The 22,485-nt window shown below is 44.1% G+C and overlaps 1 protein-coding gene across 5 annotated transcripts in view; it reads right to left on the minus strand.

Moving 5' to 3' along the window:
• The window catches only part of PSD (pleckstrin and Sec7 domain containing), a 161,077-nt gene that overhangs the window by 126,083 nt on the left and 12,509 nt on the right, over positions 1-22,485 (minus strand). For 3 of the 5 annotated variants that reach the window (XM_061634656.1, XM_061634653.1, XM_061634655.1), the window contains exons 2-4: positions 13,696-14,769; positions 13,475-13,577; positions 1,969-2,434 (exon numbers count right to left, since the gene is read on the minus strand). In XM_061634656.1, coding sequence (XP_061490640.1) covers positions 1,969-2,434; positions 13,475-13,577; positions 13,696-14,664 — 1,538 coding nt within the window. In that variant the 5' untranslated portion in view covers positions 14,665-14,769. The remainder of the gene's footprint in view (positions 1-1,968; positions 2,435-13,474; positions 13,578-13,695; positions 14,770-22,485) is intronic. The other 2 variants (XM_061634651.1, XM_061634652.1) reach the window with 2 other exon arrangements.

Consider the following 22,485-nt stretch of genomic DNA (forward strand, 5'->3'; position numbering starts at 1 on the left):
GGGAAAATATGTGGAAAAAAGGCTTGAGATTTACATTATGCTATAATCTTAAAGAAAATTTCTATAAAATGATGTATCGTTGGTACATGACTCCAGAAAAGTTGTCAAAAATGTATAGTAATGTTTCTAATGTTTGTTGGAAATGTAAACAACAAGAAGGATCATTTTATCATATGTGGTGGTTGTGTAAACAGGCAAAATCATTCTGGGCACAGATAGGTAGGATGATGCAAAAAATTCTAAAGATAAATATTCAGTCAAAGCCAGAATTTTTTTTATTGGGTTTTATGGATAAGCAAATAGAAAAGAAATATGGAAGAATAATATTATATATGATTACGGCAGCAAGATTATTATATGCACAAAAGTGGGAAATGGAATCAACACCAACAACGGAAGAATGGTTATTGAAATTAATAGACTTAGTTGAGATGGACAAATTGACATGTCTACTTAGAGAAAAAACGACAGATACATTTCTTAAGGAATGGAAGCCTCTTTTGGACTTTTTGTTGAAAGATAAAAATGAAATGATGATAATGGGATTTGACGATTAATTAAGATAGACTATGGAGAAAAGTGATTTTGTATGTATTAAGGGACAGGTTTGATATATATTATATATTTATAGCTGATCTGTGACAAATCGGAAGTCAAATTTTTTATTTTTATTTTTATTTTTATTGTGTTATGTTTTTTTATTTTGTTTTGTCTGTTTTATGAAAATTTGAATAAAAATTATTGTAAAAAAAAAAAGAAAAACGTCCTAACTGATAGAGTGGTACAACAATGAAACCAATTACCTAGGGAGGTGGTGGGCTCTCCAACACTGGAGGCATTCAAGAGGCAGCTAGACAGATATGCTTTAATCTGGATTCCTGCACTGAGCAGGGGGTTGGACTCAGTGGCCTTATAGGTCTCTTCCAATTCTACTGTTCTATGATTCTATGATTTGTTCATTGAGCTTTTTCAGAAACCAGATCACACTGTTGCCCCCTATCGCATCCCAGCCTTTTCTGTGTTGTCCTCCCATCTTCTTTCCTGCCTTAATTTGTGGCAATTGTGTTGAGTTAAAAATGCAATTGCAGTAAATCCTGTCCATTACGAACTACCCATACTCTTGAGATTTCCTAGAACCATTAATTTGTGCCCCAGCCTCTGTAACTTTGTTTGGTTCCTATTCACTCACATAACCGGCATTCCTGAATCAGGCTGTCATTTTAGTGAGGGACAAGTTTAATTACTGTCACCTTCCAGAACAATTGCTCATTAATTTTTCTTTTAGTTTTTATGAGCACAATTTTGGAATTGTGATATAAAAATAAGAAGAAATTGTTCTCGACGCAAAGAGGACACCAATTTGTAAAGATGACTGTCCCCTCACATAGGAAACAGGGCTGATTCAGCAATACAGGCCATATGAGTGAAAGGGAAGCCAGTACTAGAAACAGAAACCACTTCAAAAGAAAGAAGAAAACAAATTGTCTTTAATTGCAGGGAGAAGGGAGGCTTTGCGGAAAAGGATTTAATTCTGAATAAACTTATAATAGGTTCTTGCCAATTGAAATGGGCATTGTGTGATTTTTTATGGGGAATGTAACAGTGCTGTGTAGAAGAGCTGTTTTAATTTTGCTCCAGCTGATTGCAGAAAAGCAATGACTGTGCAGTACCAAAGTGTTGTAGTATTGAAGCAACACAATAGGAATCTGCCTTGTTCCTTTTCCGTTCAGTGCCAGAGAAATTAATAATAATATTGCGACAAGCCTCAATGCCTGAAATGATTTCCCATATGAGTATTGGCAACCCTGCCTTAATAGAAAATGGGAAGCTCTGTATGATGTGATCCAAGTGTCAAGCCAGTAAAGCTTATGTTTCCGGTGCTGTCTTGGCCTCTGTAAAAACAAAAACAGCTAATATTGCTCATTGAAAGTGACATGCTTGGTACTGACCAGTCTAAAAAGACCTCACCTCTCCTGATGCTGTTGTGTGGCTTCAAATACCTCATCATCTTCATTGTCTTGCATCTTGTTTCTTAGACACTTGCGATCATCTTCTCTAGTGTGCTGTTCCCAAAGAACAGTGCTCCCTTTCCCCAAGATTCCTGTGAAACTTGGATTGCTCTCGCTGTCCTTCTGGCTCTCAATGGCTGAATCCACTTCATCTTTCTCAGCCAAGATGTCATCAATGTTGGTCTCATGGTAGCATCTCAAGGGGACAGAATCCAAATCAGTCTCTGAATACTTCACAGTTCTGTGGATAATTCCAGTTTCACAGTTTCCAGGATTTGCACTACCTGGTGGAGCCATCTCAATTTCTACCTCTACATGGCACAGGCTGTGCTCGGGTCCCTTCCAGTCTGGTTTTGGCTGAATCAGGTGACTGCATTTCTTGAGGAGCTGAGATGGAGGATCAGCTGCATTCTCAGAAGGCAAGCCTGGAATGCAGAGATCCCAGGTTACAGATAAAAACTACTAACCAATTCCTAGCAGATGCTGGATCTCTGCACCTTAAATGGGATGCATGGTACTCACCAAAAAGTATTGTTCAATACAGTCCATGTATCCCAGTCAGACAGAGAGAAAAGTGGGAAAGAGAAAGGAAAACAAGAGCAGGAGGGAGGAAGAACACAGGAAGTTTTTCCCCATTCCAAAAGAGTTTAGAATTCACTAAGAGCTCCTCCTGATGAACTATTTATTGAGTATTCCTCCTGATTTGCTTGAACAAAGCTTATATGGAGATTAGACTATATCTGGTCAGTACTGAGCATTTATTCCAATTTGTTTGTGGAGATGTTATACAATAATGAATATTCATTCTGCATTCATCCTGATTTGCTTGTGGGGTCTTTATACATTTCTTTCCCCATTAATCATTCATTCATTGCATGTTTGTCAATGAATTTTCCCACCATTTTCCTAACTGCAAGTATAATATCCAGCTCTATGTCTATGTAACATCTGAATCAGGAGAAGTTGTGCAAGCCCTGGACCAGTGCCTGGATTCTGTGGTGGGCTAGATGAGGGTCAACTGAGCCTGAATCCTAGCAAGACAGAGAAGCTATGGGTGAGCAGTTACCAAGTCCAGATAAATTGCTCAATTGCCTTCTTTGGATGAGGTTGTACTCCCTCTAAAAGAACAGTTTCAAAGTCTGGGGGTGCCCCTGGATCCATCTTTGTCACTAGAGGCCCAGATGACCTCAGTGGCTAGGAGTGCCTTTTTATGGTAAAACAGTTCTAGCCATTTCTGGACCAGGATAGCCTGACCAGTGTTGTCCATGCACTGATAACCTCCAGGTTTGACTACTGCCAAGGCCAGATTATAATGGTGCTATTGGAGCACCAGGGTACTTGCTTGCATGGGGGACCCCAAACAGAGCTTTAATTTGAAAAAAATAAAAAAGTAATCAGCTTGCCATAAACTGTGGAAGCAAAACATGCAGGCAAACATGCCAGCTTGGCTGTTCCCGCCTTTTGGTGTTTTTAGCCAACGAATCCAGTCAGAGCTGTGATTGATGAATGAATTGTTTTAACACCAGGAGATAGGAATCCCTGGGTCCTAAACAGCTGCTATTTCCCCCTCCCATTTAGTGCACTTTCTATCTCATTTTGTATCCATAGAATCTCAGCAGTTTGCCCAAACCTGGCAGCATCAACCAAATCAGAAAAAAATGAGCATTTGTAATTAATATAGTACAGAATATTTATTTATCCCAAATATTTTGGAGGTTTGGGGATAGGAAGTTATTTATAGTGTAAAGTTTGGTTAAGAATAATCTGAACTTTGCATGTTTAAGGTTTGTGCTTGACTTCTGTGCAAAGTGTCAATGGTGAGAAGTGTATGGAAAAGAGATGGTTTATTTTAAAAGATGTAAGGTTTTGTTATTATGATTTAACTTATTACTGATCTTTGTAAACCACTCTGGAAGCATTTTTGGCTGAACAGATAAACATGCTTAGTTTTTCTGTAAGTAGTATAGTAAAAAGTAAAGGTGTCCCCACACTTGTAGTGCAAGTCGTTTCCGACTCTTAGGGTGACGTCTTGTGACATTTACTAGGCAGACTGTATATATGGGGTGGGATTGCCAGTTCCTTCCCCGGCCTTTCTTTACCCCCTGGCATATGCCAGGTACTCATTTTACCCACCACGGATGGATGGAAGGTTGAGTGGACCTCCACCCCTTTTACCGGAGATTCGACTTCCTCCTTCCATTGGAATCAAACTCCGGCTGTGAGCAGAGCTTCGGCTGCGTTACCGCTGCTTACCACTCTGCGCCATGGAAGTACTATAGTATGCAAAACAAAATATCTTGCTACTTCAGGACAGTGGAGTTTGCGTGGGTTCTTGAAGCAATGCTAAGTGTTCACAGGTTAGTGAAAAATTGGACTCAACAAACCAAAAGTATTTTTTTAAGGGGGGGGAGCAAACCCCTCTGAGTGTAAGAGCAACTGGATAATCAAGCCAAAGGACCATCTAGTCCAGCTTCCTGTTTCCCACAATGGCAGCCAAATTCCCCAGGAAACCCATAAGCAGGGACTGAGGCCAGTTACCCTTTTCTGTTGTTTCTCTTACCTCCTTCAATATATTCAGAGGCCTCTGAACCTGGAGAAGAAAAGGTGTCCATGAATGGATATTTAGCCAAGATTGGTATATGGAATCAAATTTCTAGGTTCAGAGGCACTTTTCCTCTGAATAAGTTGGAGTTTTGGAGGCTAACAACAGGAAAAGGTCTCAGACCCTGCCATGTCTAACAACTTTTTAAAGGGGGTGTAAACCAGTGGCCAACATCACATGATGTGCTGTGTGAAGTCCTTTCGCTTCTGAATCTCCTGCTCCCTTTTAATTTCACTGGGGGGAATCTCACTTCCTATGAGTACCATGCAAACATTTGCACAAAGCAGTGCTTGGAAAACTATCTAAAATACAACTTGTATTATCTTATATGCTCATGAAGTCCTTTGAATGTTTACTCAGACGTCCCACAATGTTCAGTGTAGGGGGCTTGTTCCATAGTAATAGTGTTTTGAATGTTCAGTGACTGAATTTGAGTAGTTTAAGGATATAAACACTTTTGACACAAATACAGCATAAATCAGTGGAGCAAGACAAATGACACTTTGGCCTATATTTTTGGTTCAGGACTGACCTAGACCAACAAGGAGCAAGGGGCAATACAAAAGGGATGCACTAATACTTGGTTACTTAAGAGCCCATAAAAACCTGGAGCTGACTATTGCAATACACTCTATGGGAGGCTGCCCCTGAGGTTGGCTAGAAAGCTGCAGCTAGTGTGAAATGCAGCGGCTCAACTATCACTGGAACAGACTATTCCTACCTTTTTACATCACTGCTGAAAAAATTACACTGGCTGTGTCCTGGCCAACACCAGTGGATTCAGATTCAGACTCACTCATGCGTTTTTCTCAGTTATGTTTAATGTGGAATTTCAGCTTAGACAATCTCGCTTCAGTTGTTCATGCTGTGGTAACCTCTAAATTAGATTACTGTAATGTGCTCTATGTGGGGCTGCCTTTGAAGACGGTTCGGAAACTGCAGCTCATGCAAAATGCAGTGGCCAGATTGTTAACAGGGGCCAGGCGGTCCGAACATATAACACCGATTCTGGCCCGCTTGCACTGGCTGCCTATATGTTTCCGGGCCCGATTCAAGGTGCTGGTTTTGACCTATAAAGCCTTACATGGCCTGGGACCACAGTACCTGATGGAACGTCTCTCCCGATACGAACCTACCCGTACACTTCGTTCAACATTGAAGGCCCTCCTCCAGGTGCCTACTCCAAGGGAAGCCCGGAGGATGGTAACCAGAAGAAGGGCTTTCTCAGTGGTGGCCCCCGAATTATGGAACAATCTCCCTGTGGAGGTACGCCTGGCGCCAACATTATTATCTTTTCGACACCAGATTAAAACATTCCTTTTCTCCCAGGCATTTTAATAAATTTAATAATTTAATAATTTTAATTTTAACATTTTAACATCTCAATTTATTTTTAGCATCTTAGTATGCTAGTATATTTGTATTTTAGTATGTTTAAATTGTTTTATAAATGGTTTTAATTGTATTTTTGCTGTCTTGCTTGTTGTGAACCACCCAGAGAGCTTTGGCTATGGGGCGGTATAGAAATTTAATAAATAAATAAATTAGAGAATTTCATAAATCAGGTTACACAGGATTCTGCATCTCTACATAGCAGAACACAGCAGAACTACTCAAGCTAAGATGCCCCATGAGACTCTTTAAGGAGGCTCAGGACAGGCTCTCTATTTGCATGGATAAAGTGTCTCTGAACAGGACTGGGTTAAGTGAAGACTGGATGCTAATTGTGCCTGTCTGCATATCTGCCGGTGTGCCCTTGGTGATGGGGGCGGGGGCAGGTCCGGCAGATCTTCCTAGGAAACTGTCTCTGGTCCACCCTCCAATTCCTCCCCTCCCCTTACGCAGCAGTCGCATCAGCAGCTGAGGCCACAAGGGAGAAGGAACAGGGACCAGCTTATTGTCAAACAACAGTGTTTCTTCAGCTAGAACTGAAACTAAGGGAGATGACCTGTCGCTGTCTAAAGTGCTGAAGCCTTCTCCTATTTCAGCCTCATGCCGCTGTATCCCACTGGGTCCTTACCCTGAGTCCCAGATCTCCTCCTCCTCTTCCTCCTCCTGATCTCTCCAGGAATGTTCTACAGAGTCCATGACAGGCTGCAAATTAGCTACCATGCTAAGTCCAAGGTATTGGTGCTGGTATACAAACCTCCATACAGTTTGGGACCAGGATACTTGAAAGATTGTCTCACCCCTTAAATACCCAACCAATCATTGTGCTGTACAGGAGGAGGCCTCCTACAGATACCATCTCATCAGGAGGTACAATAGCTGCCTACCAAGTGGCAACAAAGGCAACAAAGAGGGAATTCTTTGCTGCCTCTATTGCGTCTGCAGAGTGTTGTCCCAGGAGGTTGTTCCAAGTGGTCCGAAGCCTGGTCGGTCCAGTTGCTCAGCAACCCATGGAACATTCTAAAGCCTCCTGTGACATATTTGCTAAACACTTTGCCGATAAAATCGAGCATCTGAAGAACACGATTCCGTGCGCTGTGGATACAGGGAGTGAGCCAAAGTCGGCCAGTTGCATTCTGGTTCCATGGGATCAGTTTCAGCCTCTTCCTTCTGAGGAAGTGGACAAGGTGCTCTCTTCTGTGAAGCCAACCACCTGTCTACTGGATCCTTGCCCATCATGGCTCATTATGAGCTGTAAAGAGAGACTGAACAAAAGGATCAAGGCAATGGTAAATGCATCCTTGGAAGAGGGTGCATTGCCATTAGCCCTCAAGGAGGCAGTAATAAAGCCTATTCTGAAAAAGCCCTCCTTGGATCCACAAGAACTAAATAATTTTCGTCCAGTCTCCAATTTACCATTCTTGGGCAAGGTGATCGAGCAAGTGGTGGCCAAACAGTTACAGACACACTTGGATGAAGCAGATTATCTAGATCCATTCCAATCGGACTTCAGGACTGGACATGGAACTGAAACAGCCTTGGTCGCTCTGGTGGATGATATGAGGAGGGTGTTGGATAGGAGAGAACATACCTTCCTCGTCCTCCTGGATCTCTCAGCAGCTTTTGATACCGTTGACCACGGTATCCTTTTAGATCACCTGGAGGGATTAGGAATAGGGGGCACTGTTTTACGGTGGCTCCGTTCCTATCTCTCAGACAGGCACCAACGGGTAGTACTGGGGGATGAGGTCTCAGACCCTTGGCCTCTCAATTGTGGAGTACCACAGGGTTCTATCCTCTCCCCCATGCTATTCAACATCTATATAAAGCCGCTGGGGGCTATCATCAGGAGGTTTGGGCTGCAGTGTCACCAATATGCGGATGATACTCAGCTCTACCTCTCGTTTAAATCTTCACCAGAGTTGGCTGTAGATACCGTGTCCAAGTGCCTGGAGGCCGTAAGTGGATGGATGGGACGGAATAGGCTGAAGCTGAACCCTGATAAGACCGAGGTGTTACTTGTGGGAGATAAGAGAAGGCTGGGAGATATAAACCTGGTGTTTAATGGGGTAAGATTGCCCCTGAAGGACCAGGTCTGCAGGCTCGGGGTTATTCTTGACTCACAGCTGTCTATGGAAGCTCAAGTATCAGCAGTGAGCCAGGCAGCTTGGTATCAACTCCATCTGATACGGAGGCTGCAACCCTACCTTCCTGTCCATCTTATCCCACGAGTGATACATGCCCTGGTCTCCTCTCGCTTAGACTACTGTAATGCGCTCTACGTGGGGCTGCCCTTGAAAACGGTCCGGAAATTACAGCTGGTACAGAATGCGGTGGCACGTTTGATAAAGAACAGCCGTCGCCGTGATCATATCACTCCAGTATTAATAGATCTTCACTGGTTACCAGTTGTTTACCGGACCCAATTCAAAGTGCTGGTATTAACATTTAAAGCCCTATACGATTTCGGCCCAGTTTATCTGAAGGAGCGTCTCCAGCATCACCAATTATGCCGCCTGACAAGATCAGCCACACAAGACCTTCTCTCGGTCCCACCAGTTAAAACAGCTAGGCTGGTGCGGACCAGAGAGAGGTCATTTTCGATTGTGGCCCCCACCCTCTGGAACTCCCTTCCTTTAGATCTCCGCCATGCCCCCTCCTTGACGGCTTTCCGCCGATCCTTGAAGACCTGGCTGTTCAGGCAGGCCTATGGGCTTTCTGGGGTGGGTTAGTTTTTAGTGCTGCTGATTACATGTAAGAGTGGGTAGCTTAATTATTGAACGTTGTTGTTATGGTTTTATATTGTATTTTATCTTGTTATTGTACGTCGCCTAGAGTGGCCATTAATTCGGCCAGCTAGGCGACTCAAAAATAAAATTTTATTATTATTATTATATAGCAATTGGGCCTTTAGTGTGATGGCATCTACTCTTTGGAACTAGCTCCGGGTACATTTTAGACAGGCATAACCTCTGTGTTTTTTTTAAGTGGAGATCTTTATCCCTGTCTGTATCTGTATTGGACTGGAAATTGTTTACATATGAAAGACTTTTAATTGTTATAATTGTTTTTATATATGAGATTGTGCAATTGTTTTTATTGCTGAAGTTCTTAATGTGAAATCGCTTCAAGGTGATTTATGGGAAGCAATTAAAAATGGAATTAAATAAGCAAATAATCCTTTAATAGCACAATCCTATGCATATCTACTCTGAAGTAAGTTCCGGTAAGTTCAACGTGACTTATTCCCATGTAAGCATATAGTAAGACTTACATCTGAACAGATGTGTAGGATTGCACAGCAAGTCAATTAACAATCCCCCCACCCTGACTTTTCTTTTGGCAGTTTCTTGATTCAGATGTATCTGTACACAACCTCTTGAATACACTTAAAAGTTCATCCTAATTTGCTTGCGCAAAGTTTACACAGTGGTTAGACTACATCCAGTTTTATTGAGCATTCATCCTGGTTTGTTCACGGGGTTCATCCCACACTTTTGAGTGCATATCTCTGCCACTTTCCTAACAGCAAAAAGACCATTCTTTTTTTAAAAAGGCAGTTTGTCACACTAGGGCTCAGAGTGCTTTAGTCTAGTTTTTAATTGTGCAAACCTAAATTTCTGGTATGAACTTCAATCCATCCTGTAAAATAGTGACAGTCCGGAGACACCCAGGAAAGGAGGACTGCCACCGCTCTTTGCAGTGGTAAGTACCTCCCAAACTATCTGAACAATTTTATCTCACCCTCAAAAATGAAAGAAATCCACCTGCAACTTGCCTCTGTGAATTCAGTGGCACTTTGTTCCAGCCCTACTTTAAAGGTATCCCATATTATATGGTAAAGGTTGACATACCTGATGTTACTTTATTTTTCAAATAAGAATTTAATTTATTTCAAATAAGAATTTAATTTCACCTTTTAACTTCATGATTATTTGTGTATCAGCTAAAACATATTACTCAATCTTCATAACTTCCTTTAAATTGAATAGTGATTGTGTAATCAGAGTTTTAACTCCAATTTCACAGATTGTTAAATCTTCTAAGGATTACAAGGGTGATAAAAAAAATTATCATAAGCAGAAGCTCTTTCTGAACAACCTTCCACCCCTACCCCCCTTCTTGATATGAGAATGTTTAGGGTTTTTATAGACGAATTGATGTACTTGAAAAGACTGATAACAAGGAAAACATTTCTTGTTCCTTTTCCTAATAAGTTCTTCATATCTGCAGTTTCCCCTTCCTGTTTCTAATAGTTTTAGTCCATTGAAACTGATCCCAGCTTTTATGAAGGTCCATCACAAGTTCTTCAATATAAATGTAACTGCTCTTTACAGATCTGTATTTCATCTTTAGTTTCATCTTTTCATTATCATTTTTTTCTTTTTTCTTTTTAACAGAACAGAGTCAGGAAAAACATCTCTACTTGAGACTTGAAAAGAACTGTACAGGCAGTATCAGGCTAGATGGGCCAATAGTTTGGACTCAGTTTGACAGCTTCATTTAGTCAGTCTGCAATGCCACATACTTCCCTGGCAACTAAGGTCATCTTTTGACACATTTGTAAAACACTTTGCCGATAAAGTCGAGCGCCTAAAGGGCAAGATTCCGTACGTCGTGGTTACAAGTAGTGGTCCAGAGGCGGCCAGTTGCAATCCGGTCTGCTGGGATCGGTTTCAGCTTCTTCTCTCTGATGACGTGGACAAGGTGCTCTCTACTGTGAAACCAACCACTTGCTTGCTTGATCCTTGCCCTTCATGGCTCATTGTAAGCTGTAAAGAGAGACTGGGCAAAGGGATCAGGGCAATGGTAAATGCATCCTTGGAGGAGGGTGCAATGCCATTAGCCCTCAAGGAGGCAGTGATAAGACCTATTTTGAAAAAGCCCTCCTTGGACCCCCAAGATTTAAACAACTTTCGCCCAGTCTCCAATTTACCATTCTTGGGCAAGGTGATTGAGCGTGTGGTGGCTAAACAGTTACAGACACACTTGGAGGAAGCAGATTATTTAGATCCTTTCCAATCGGGCTTCAGGACTGGACACGGAACTGAAACAGCCTTGGTCGCTCTGGTGGATGATATGAGGAGGGCGTTGGATAGGGGAGAACATACTTTCCTCGTCCTCCTGGATCTCTCAGCGGCTTTCGATACCGTTGACCACAGTATCCTGTTAAATCGCTTGGAGGGATTGGGAATGGGAGGCACTGTTTTATGGTGGTTCCGTTCCTATCTCTCCAACAGATATCAACGAGTAGCATTGGGGGATGAGGTTTCAGACCCTTGGCCCCTTAATTGTGGTGTGCCACAGGACTCTATCCTCGCCCCCATGCTATTCAACATTTATATGAAACCACTAGGAGCTATCATCAGGAGTTTTGGGCTGCAGTGTCACCAGTATGCGGATGACACGCAGCTCTATCTCTCGTTTAAATCCTCACCAGAGTTGGCTGTGGAAACCTTGTCCAATTGCCTGGAGTCCGTAAGTGGATGGATGGGAGAGAACAGGCTGAAGCTGAACCCTGACAAGACCGAGGTGTTACTGGTGGGGGATAAGGGAAGGTTGGGAAACTTTGACCTGGTGTTTAATGGGGTGAGATTGCCCCTAAAGGACCAGGTCCGCAGCCTGGGGGTCATTTTGGACTCTCGACTGTCCATGGAGCCCCAGGTATCTGCAGTAAGTCGGGCAGTCTGGTACCAACTTCATCTGGTACAGAGGCTGCGACCCTACCTTCCTATACATCTGCTTCCACGAGTGATACATGCCCTGGTCTCCTCTCGATTAGACTACTGTAATGCGCTCTACGTGGGGTTACCCTTGAAGACGGTCCGGAAATTGCAGCTGGTACAGAATGTGGCGGCACGCTTAATAAAGCAAAGCCGTCGCCGGGATCATGTCACCCCAGTGTTGATGGAGCTACACTGGTTGCCAGTTGTATACCGGGCCCAATTCAAGGTGTTGGTATTAACCTTTAAAACCCTAAACGGTTTTGGCCCAGTTTATCTGAAGGAACGCCTCCAGTATCACCAAATATGCCGCCAAACAAGATCGGCCTCACAAGACCTTCTCTCGGTCCCACCAGTGAAAACAGCTAGGCTGGTGCGGACCAGAGAGAGGGCCTTCTCGGTCGTGGCCCCCACCCGCTGGAACTTGCTTCCTTTTGACCTTCGACATGCCTCCTCCCTTTTCGTCGAGCCTTAAAGACCTTGTTATCCAGGCAGGCCTATGGGATTTCTGGGGTGGGTTAGGCTATTATGTTGTATTACTAACGGGTGGTTTAGATGTATTGTTGTTTAATATGGTGACTGTTGTATGAATATGTTTTAAATTGTATTTTATATTGTGTAAGTCGCCCAGAGTGTCTGTTAAGTCAGACAGATGGGCGACTAACAAATAAAATTTTATTATTATTATTTATCTTTGGACTAGCCCATTCCTTTCTTCTACATGGGCTGGCAACCCAAACTCTAGAGTTTTCTTCTCTTAGTCCTAATATGTCTGCACACTGTTCCTTACATGAGTGCAAGAGTGCAGTCTTGTAACAGAGTTATGTGCAACACATGAATTACTCACAAAATATTGTTCTCCTGAGAAACTTACTCATGACTAGAACTTTTGGGACAGAAGGGGTCCACCCTGCTACTTTGTAGAGCAGGATGCAGCCCCCCCTTCCTTCAGAAGGCCTGCAGCCTATCCTCCTTTTTGCCTTCCCACAGTCAAAACATCTGTTTGCAAGGAACAGCCTTTCCTAACCTGTTGTCCTCCAGGTGGTTTGGGTTACAACTCCTATCAGCCCCAGCCAGCCACTGTCTATCCAACGTTTTCCATGGGAAGAGTGCATCTCCTCCATTTTTATTGAGCATGTAGGAGAGCTTGAAAGAGGGACACTTCTAGTAGGAAGTAAAGGGTATACCAATTGCTTCTGGAGAAACCGCTGGAGAAGACACCATGGAAAACCACTTCCAGCCTTCCTACCCCTCAGGCCTTTACCCTTAACACACCAGGGCTGGACATTCCCAAAAGGAGGACTTTTTTGGGAGCTGCAGAAAAATGGTAAGTGCACTTTCTCGCAGGAAAGTGAATGCTGCATTTCACAGTGCAACTGTCTGGTCTGGTGCATGGCTAAATGTGCCTCTTTCCACACTCATGCATTTCATTCTTCTCTCCTTACATTTTTCCTTGCTGAATTTCACCTTAGCCAATCAGCTGTCCACCTAATAAGAACCGATATTGCACATTTAGCCTATTATCTCAGGGTGTATGTCTCCAATTCCTGCATTGTCTGAATTTGGCAAGTTCGTGGTCCATTCCTTTTTTCAAGTGATTATCGGTGTCCAAACACACCACTGCAACTGCATAACCTATAGTGTATGGAACCTGAGGGAGGATGCAGTTTTTGAGGGATGAATGTTAAAGAAATGCTGATTTTCATAAATGGAAATGTTCTCTCTATCAGTAGTAGCAATGAGCCCATTACCTGTCCCAGGAGGGTCTAGAGAGCCATAGAAGAATTCCCACTTAGCCTTGGCAATGCGCTGAGCATGGGCGGAGCTTTCTCGGGAATATGCCCACAGACTTCCCTGCAGAAAAGAGAAAAACACTTCATTCAGGAAGCTCCTTAGATGTGATGAAGGAAGATGTAGGGATGGGCAGGGGAGAAACCATTCCTAGCAAGAAAGGGGCTTTCCTCTGAAGTACCTGGTACTGTGACTCTCCACTCTGTGGGCTTCTCTGAAGCACTGAGATATCATTAGTAGGGCTGCTCATCCCATTGGTGAGGGAGCTGGAGAGACAGTTCGCACTGAGAGGATGTGGACTTCCATTGCCCAGGCTCAGGGAGGACTGTGCACTCAAAAGGAACCTGCTTCCAGCCAGGAGAGGGTCTGAAGCAGATGTCTCCAACTTCAGCTTATGAGTAAGGTGCTCCTGGCCTTTACCGCTGAGGGTCAGTGAGGCCTGTTCACCTCCAGGACCAGTACAGGCCAAGCTGGACTCATTTGTCTTCACTTTTATGCTCTCACTTGCATCTCGAGCAACAGGCTCCAGGGACACTGTGGCATTATGCTGCAGAGAATGCTGATTTGGGGCAGTGGGGCAACCACTTCCTTGCCTGTTGGGAGGACTTCCAATGTGAAGAGTTTCCCCAAGTTCCAGGCTCCTGTTAAAACCACTATTCCTCCTAGACTCTGCCAGAGGGAGGCCATTTAAAGTTTTCACACTGGCCTTCTCAATAAAGCGAAAGGTCACAACAGAGCTTTGACCACCAGGGACTGGAGCCCCCAGCGGAATGCGGCTTCCTGGGGAACATTGTGAGGGTGGAGGCCTGCTTCTCAGTGGGGTACATGGAGCTGTCACTCTCCCCGAGCTGGGGCAGTTGCTGTTGCCAAGGTAACCTATTTCCGTGACCTTCCGGATGAGGGAACCAGTACTATTGTACATGCCCAGCTGGGACCTCTTGGCCTCTGTGGTCAGTCCTTTGCGGAGAAGGTGAATCCTGCCAGCGTTGAGATTAGGCGTGAGGCAGTGCTCGGGGTTAAAGGCAGCAGGTTCCACATTCTTGGAAGGTGACAGCCAAGGCCTCCTCTTCAGCTCTTGAGCAAAGCGCTGAGGTGACATGGCATGGTCTCTCTCAGAATTGAAGCACATGACTGCTCCTGCCTGGGACATTCTGGAGGAAAGAGAAGGAATGGATTTGGAGATGAAAGGGGAAATACTAGAAGGAACTTTCCAAGCCGTGCTGAGGTCCAACAGAAGTACCTGTGTTATCTGGCCCTGGAAAAGATAGCAAAAAGTCAGAAGTGAGGATCTCAGAGATACATTCAGTTTGCATGCATACTGAAACAGAGAGGGAGAGTATGACCTGATCCTACATTGCAGGAGTCTACAAACAAGGCTATAGAAGGGGGGGGCTTTTTCAGCCCTTCTGGACAACCTCCTGGGGGCCGCATGGCAGAGATGGATGGGTACAGAGACAAAAGTGGGTGGAGCAACAAATATATATTTTACTTTTGTAAAGGAGGGCACACAGCAGGACTGGGAAGAGTGTAACCTGGGAAGAGGGGGTGTGGCTGGGAGTGTGTGGTCTGGGGAGGGTCCCAAGGCCAAATAGTGGGGCCCAGAGGGCCACATTTGGCTTCCAGGCTAGAGGTTCACCATGCCTACTACAGAACATACTTCTTGTCTGACCACTTCAGTGAGGATTTCCACAAAGTTTTTTTCCTGTGAAATAAAGGCAGACTGATTTCTCATTGGTAGCTCACCATCCACCCATCTTCCATCAAGGCTGTACTTCACTTTGGCTGTAGAAGCCACACTTTCACAGCAGACAAACCACAATATGCTGTACCTGGAAAAATGAGATTTGCCCAACCCCAGATGCGTTCTATGTGGCAATCGTAATAGCAATGCATGTGGCTGCATAAGGGTCACAGGGCTCCAGTTGGCTATTGTCCAACAGGAATAGTGATGCGAAACTAGCCGAGGCCTACAAATTTTAGCTTGGTTTACTAGCCGGCATTTACTGTGTCTGCCAGTAACCCCCTTCCCCTGAGGTCTTTGGCTTGGAAAAGAAGTAGGGATTTCTAATTATTGCTGGGGTATGAAGGTAAAAAATGATTGACTCTAGGTGCTCAGTACTTTAAAGTTCAGCAAGAGTTCAGGGGAAGGTGTGTGCGCTGCTGCTGCTGCTGGGCATCCTTCTTCAGGAGGCTGAGGGGCTCTTGCCCCTGGTGAGCAGATTGGTGGGTGCCTGGAAAAAAAGAGGTGTTCAGAGCAGAACTGCTGCTATTGGTGCCATCTTAAGGCTGCTCAAGACAACCTGTTTATCTAGCATTCATCCTGATTTGTGTTTACAAAGCCTATGCAGAGGTTGGACAGTGTCTGATCTTTGTTGAGCATTTGTTCCGATTTGTTTGTGGGGAGTTTATACAACAAGGAGAATTTGCCAATTTGCTTGCACAGTGGTTATAAGTCAATAATTTATCCCAGACTTTTTAGTGTATTTTCCCATGAAAAAGTCCACTGCAGAAAATCCTTTTAAAAAATGAATTAAGTGGATTTGTTGAACTGGAGCACTTTGGTCCACTGGGAGTTTTAAGTGGGAGGTTTTGCCATGGCATTGTTGATGCTCCCTCCTCTCATCACTGATCTTCTGCTGCATTAATTCCAGCAAGAAGGAATGGCACTTCTTTGCAGAACATAAAAAGAGCCTGCTGAATCAGGCCAATGGCCTATCTAGTCCAGCATCCTGTTCTCACAGTGGCCAATCAGATGTCCATGGGAAGCCCACGAGAAGGACCTAAGTGCCTCAGCACTCTCCCCTCCTGCAGTTTCCAACAACTGGTATTCAGAAGCATGCTTCTTCCAACCATGGAGGCTGAGCATAGCCATCACGGCTAGTAGCCATTGATATCCTTATCCTTCATGTATTTGTCTAATCCTCATTTAAAGCCATCCCAGTTGGTGGCCACCACTGTCTCTTGTGGGAGTGAATTCCATAGTTTAACTCTGCACTGGGTGAAGAAGTACTTTTTTTTTTGCCTTTCCTGAATTTTCCAACATTCAGCTTCATTGGATGTCCATGAGTTCTAGTGTTATGAGAGAAGAACAACTTTTCTCTGTCTACCACCTCCATGTCACGCATAATCTTGTCCACTTCTGTCATGTCACCTCATCTTCACCTTTTCTCGAAACACTGCAAATGCTGCAATCTTTCCTCATAGAAGAGTCGCTCCATCCCCTTGATGATTGCCGTTTTCTGAACTTTTTCCAACTCAACAATATCATTTTTGAGATGAGGCAGTAAGAACTGTACAAAGTATTCAAAATTAGTCACACCATAGATTTGTATAATGGCATTATGATATTGGCTGTTTTATTTTCAGTTCCTTTCTTAATTTTGCCTTTTTTCACAGCAGTTGCGCACAGGATCAATATCTTTATTGAGCTATACACTATGACCCCAAGGTCTTCTTCCTGATCAGTTACCACCAGTTCAGACCCCATGAGTGCATATATGAAATTAAGGGTTTTTTGACCCAACATGCATACGTTTAAACTTGTTTACATTGAACTGCATTTGCCACTTTACCACCCATACACTCAGTTTGGAGAAGTCCTTTTGGAGCACATTCCCTTTTGTTTTAACAACCCTGAACAATTTAGTATCAGCAAATCTGGCCACCTCACTGTTCACCACTAACTCTAGATTGTTTATGAACAAGTTAAAAAGCACAGGTCCTGGTACTGATCCTTTGGGGACTTCATTTTCTACATCCCTTCACTGGGAAAACTGTCCATTTATTTCTACTCTGCTTCCCGCTGCTTAACCAGTTCCTGATCCACAAGATGACCTCTCCACGTAGTCCATGACTGCTAAACTTACTCAGGAGTTCTTTGGTGAGCTGCCTTGTTGAAAGTGTTTTGAAAGTCCAAATACATTGTGTCAACTGGATCACCTCTATCGATATGCTTGTTGATAGGGCTGTTCACAGCCCTCCCTATATGCCCTGTGGCCTCAATCTGTGGACCTGGGGAGGGCCAACCTACCTTGTCCTGAAGAGGGGGCCACGCCTCCCATCTTGGATCCATCCCTGAAGCTAAGGGCTAAGGGTTTTTTTTAAATTAAAATATGATGGGAAGGGAGAAGGAGACACAATGTCTCTGTCTCCCCGCCTCCCCCACTGAGAGCAGTGGGTGCAACCAGCACACACAGGATGCAATTGTTCCGCTTTCCAGCTGGTAAGCAAAAGGATTCCATCCCGTGCATTGCTGGCTGCTGCTCCTTACTGAGCAGCCATCTGTGAATCAGCAGCAACCAGCACTGCACCGGAGGAATCCTCCTGCTCATCAGCTGATAAGCAAGAGGACTCTCTACTGCAGGGTGCTGCTCCTTTGTGAGGGGTTTGGGGAGGTCTGGCGGGTAGGAGAAAAGGTCAGGTGGGAAAAGCGGGACACACCTTCTGCCACAAAGAGATGCCTCCTTTCCCCATTTCCCCTCTTCCTTCCTGCACATGCCTGCCTCTTATTTCTGCCCAACACCCCGCCCTCATAGCTCCAGATCACTCTGGGCCACCATACTTAACCCATAGAGTCCAGGGCTGTCTAAACCCAACTTTTTCAAAAGTTGTTGCATATGGGTGGGTTGACTTTGAGCTTGCAGGGTCTACTTTTTTTGTAGAACCTTGGGCTCCACCAGTCAGAGCAGGGGCGAAATAGTGGCTCAGCTGGGCAGACGTATGCCAAGAGTTAATGAACAGGGTGCCTATGAGCACCTGCTCAGCCCAGGAATTTGTGGTCAGTACCAGAACCAAGCTCACAAGTCCTTTCACATAAAAACCTGCTCATTGTCCATCCCCAGCATTCTGTTTCACCAACCTAACTTTGGAGTAGCGATGGGGGGAAGCGTTTAGTTATTGCTATTGTTAGACAATTAGGAGTTGAAAACCCTTGCCAATCTGCTGTAAATCATTCAGTGATCTACCAGTGGCTCCTGATTTACCTTCTGTCCACCTCTGAACTAGAGCATGTTTTAGTCCCACATTCAACAGATGCTGGGCAGGTTTCTTTTTGGTCTTCCCTGAACAGAGCAAATTGGTGCAACAGTGAAATAGCACAACAGGCTTCCCACAGTTAAACTAGAGTAGCCTTCTCCAACCTGCTGCCTTCCAGATGTTTTGGACCAGATGGAACTTGCCCTTTAAAGAGGCAGAACTTATTGGAAGTGTAGGTAACTGCCATCGGTCCCAGCTAACATAGCCAAGTCAGGGATGTTGACAGCTGTAGTCAAATACATCTGGAGACAACAAGTTGGGGAAGGCTGAACTAGAGGGATGGGCCCATGTTTCTATTTGTCCAGGGTGCTAATAGATTTTCCACACACATCTATCCAGTGTACTGTCTTGCAGGAGCAGCTGTTGTACTTCCATTGACAGATTTGCAGGACACTCACGCCTGATAATGTTGTAGATCTTCAAAGCCAGCAAACCCCCAAATGGAAAGAGCTGGTCCCATCCAGTGTATATTTGCTTCTTTAACATCATGCATTTCCAGTGTGCAACCATAGCCTTTGTTCAAAAGTGCCCAATACTGGCTCCACCCCCCCAAGATACCACAATGTTTAAGGGAAATATTGTACTACAAGCACACAGATAACACTGAAGAGGTGAGTTAAGCCAAAACTCAATTTGCTCAGCCAAAAAATAGGGGAACCCATTGATCATAACGCAAATGTATTATAAATAGGTATAGTTCCCTGTGATTTCAACAGATGACACACCACTGTCTCCAAATGTGTTTTATGTTTTTTCCTATACAAAATTACTATCCTTACAGGGAAAAATGTGTTACTGTGAAAAGTTGCCCTAAAAACTGCATTACACCACTCAGTCATCCCATTTTGGGAAAAATATCTGAAAGGAAATTATACAGATAACGTTTGGAGATGTGGCAGCATTAAACAAATATATATTATGTACTGCTGAATAAGAAAGCAGGGTTAAAGTGTGTGCTGAAAACAAGCACTATGTTTGTATTTTAAAAGCTGGCTGCAAGATAGCCTACAATTTTTCATTTATTTGCCATAGATCGTTAATTCTAAGATTACAAATCTCCATGGGGGGAAGGGAATTGACAAAGTCAACTTCTGGTTAATAAAGAGCACATACATCATTCGTCAGGTATGAAGTATGGGGTCAGGTTTATCTTGCTCCAAGTACTCAGGTTGGGAATCTGATACAGAGGTTCTCTTTACACAGGAAAAATACTGTATCTGGCATGAAGTGGCTATGGAGAATATCCTGAGGAGGCGGAGACTGAGATCCTGCTAGTGGGTGGTTCTTCTGACTGGATGGTGGATGTCCAACCTGTCCTGGATGGGGTTGCACTCCCCCTGAAGGAGCAGGTTCGTAGCTTGGGGGTTCTCCTACAACCATCTCTGTCACTTGAGGCTCACGTAGCCTCGGTGGCACGGAGTGCCTTCTACCAACTTCGGCTGGTGGCCCAGCTGCGCCCCTATCTGGACAGGGATAACCTGGCTTCAGTTGTCCATGCTCTGGTAACCTCCAAGTTAGATTACTGCAATGCACTCTACGTGGGGCTGCCTTTGAAGACAGTTCAGAAATTGCAGCTTGTGCAAAATGCAGCAGCCAGGTTGGTAACAGGGACCAGACGGTCCAAACATATAAAACCGATTCTGTCCCGCTTGCATTGGCTGCCTGTATGTTTCCGAGCTTGATTCAAGGTGCTGGTTTTGACCTATAAAGCCTTACACGGCTTGGGACCACAATACCTGATGGAACGCCTTTCCTGATATGAACCCACCCGTACACTACGGTCAAGATCAAAGGCCCTCCTCCGGGTGCCTACTCCAAGGGAAGCTGGGAGGGTGGCAACAAGGGAGAGGGCCTTCTCGGTGGTGGCCCCCAAATTATGGAATGATTTGTGTGATGAGGTGCGCCTGGCGCAAACACTGTTATCTTTTCGGCGCCATTTTAGCATGTGTTTTAAATTGTTTTTATATTGCTTTAATTTTTTTAATTGTGTTTTAAATTGTTTTTAAAATATGTGTTTTAAATTGTATATTTGTTTTAATGTTTTTGATTGCTGTAAACTGCCCAGAGAGCTTCGGCTATGGGGCGGTATACAAGTGCAATAAATAAATAAATAAATAAAGTATATCCAACAGTTGTGCTTGAGGTGAGTGAATGAAAATGAGACCTCCACTAACAAGGGTACAATCTAGCATTAGTGAATATATGGTAATGGTCTCTTGCTGCTTCCGTTCATTTCAGTGGGGCCTGTGCGGGAAACACTCCTGGTACAAAGGGTGAGATCGGTCTGCCTTCCACTCTGCCACTGCAATTCTGCTCTTTCCTTTTCTCTCTGATCTCAAGTACCAGCAGCATTTGCTTCAAACGGGCCACTGATGAGTTTGGCCAGGAGAAGCCGTCATCAGCTGCTTTGAACATAGAGGCTTTGTTAAAAGTGAGGACAATGATCAATTACTCTCATCATTCAGCAAAGAAAAACAAGAGATTAACAAGAGAAAATAAGAGCAGTAATTGGCTTTGGCAGCATCTGGCAAGAAGAGGGTGGTTAAGAATCTGTTCAGCAGCAGAAGGCCTCCCTAGCAAGTCACAGAAGGGATTAATCAAGATCTATTACTTATGACACAGAAATTAACAGGACACGCAGAAAGGTACAGCAACCTCTCTAGTAGGAACAGAGGGGCAGAGATGAGCACAGGAGGATTCTCAGGACAACCATTTTGTCTGCTAATAGTGTTTTATTTGTTTATTCATTTATTTAGAAAGTCCGTCTACAATATTAAATTTCCATTGGTTTTCTGAAAATTCCATTGATTTATTGCATACCAATAAACCTGAGAAGTGTAATATGCTCAAGAAATTAGATATTACTAGGGTCACAAACACATACCCAATCACCCTTTTTCACTCTGAAATTAACCCACAGTAAGAGGTTACCAAGACACCTGATGAACGATACAGAAGTGGGTTCATGTGCTGGAGGCAACAGAAAGCCCCACCTACCCAAGAGCTGTGGCCTCTGGAGCTTTTTATAAGCATTACCTGCTCATTTCCAAATATCTACAATATTAAAGGTAAAGGTGTCCCCGCACTTGTAGTGTGAGTCGTTTCCGACTCTTAAGGTGACTTCTTGCGACGTTTACTAGGCAGACCGTATATATGGGGTGGGATTGCCAGTTCCTCCCCACCCTTTCTTTACCCCCCAGCGTATGCCGGGCACTCATTTTACCGACAAATCTGTGTGAATTTTCACACATCAACATGCAAAAAACACACAGCCATATCCATGAGAATCTTAGTCATCTTACTTGGCCATGATAATTATGCACAGTGGAATTGTGACAAACCAGAACTCACAACTGTACATCTGCACAGCACTGTCCCTTTGGTGGCTACTTGTTACCAATGCAACACTATGGCCACTCTGAGATCTTTGCTATAATCAGGCTCTGGAAAGCACTACTTATGCCGACATAATGTATGCCCACATACCATTTCAGCAAGAGAGATGCTAGAAGAATCCTGCAGTGGATGGAGAGAGCTTTACGGCTGAGGGAGGGAGGGATTTTTTTCTGGGAAAGTGGTTCTATGGGTATGGGACCCCCTTTTCTCAAATCCCAATGGACTTTTTGTGCATAGAAGTAAACAGTAATCATTGACTGCTAGAGATGGGCAAATTTGGTCTGTCAGAACCCCAGAGACAAAATCTCCTTTGGGAGGAAGGGTTTTTTGAATGTAATAAAATAAACATTTGGGGCAGGGGTGGAGAACTGTTCTTGTGTCTAGGGCCACAGACCCTCAGAGGCAATCTCTTGGGCTACATATCAGGGGTGTGGGGGGTTATCCCTTCTTTCTCCCCCTTAGATAGCTCCTTCTTTCTCTTTCTCACATTGTCCCTCCCCACCCCAATTTTTCTCCCCCCTTTTCTCTCTAGCTGCCATCT

Source organism: Rhineura floridana, chromosome 7 (assembly GCF_030035675.1).
Source record: "Rhineura floridana isolate rRhiFlo1 chromosome 7, rRhiFlo1.hap2, whole genome shotgun sequence".
In the NCBI taxonomy this organism is placed as follows: domain Eukaryota; kingdom Metazoa; phylum Chordata; class Lepidosauria; order Squamata; family Rhineuridae; genus Rhineura; species Rhineura floridana.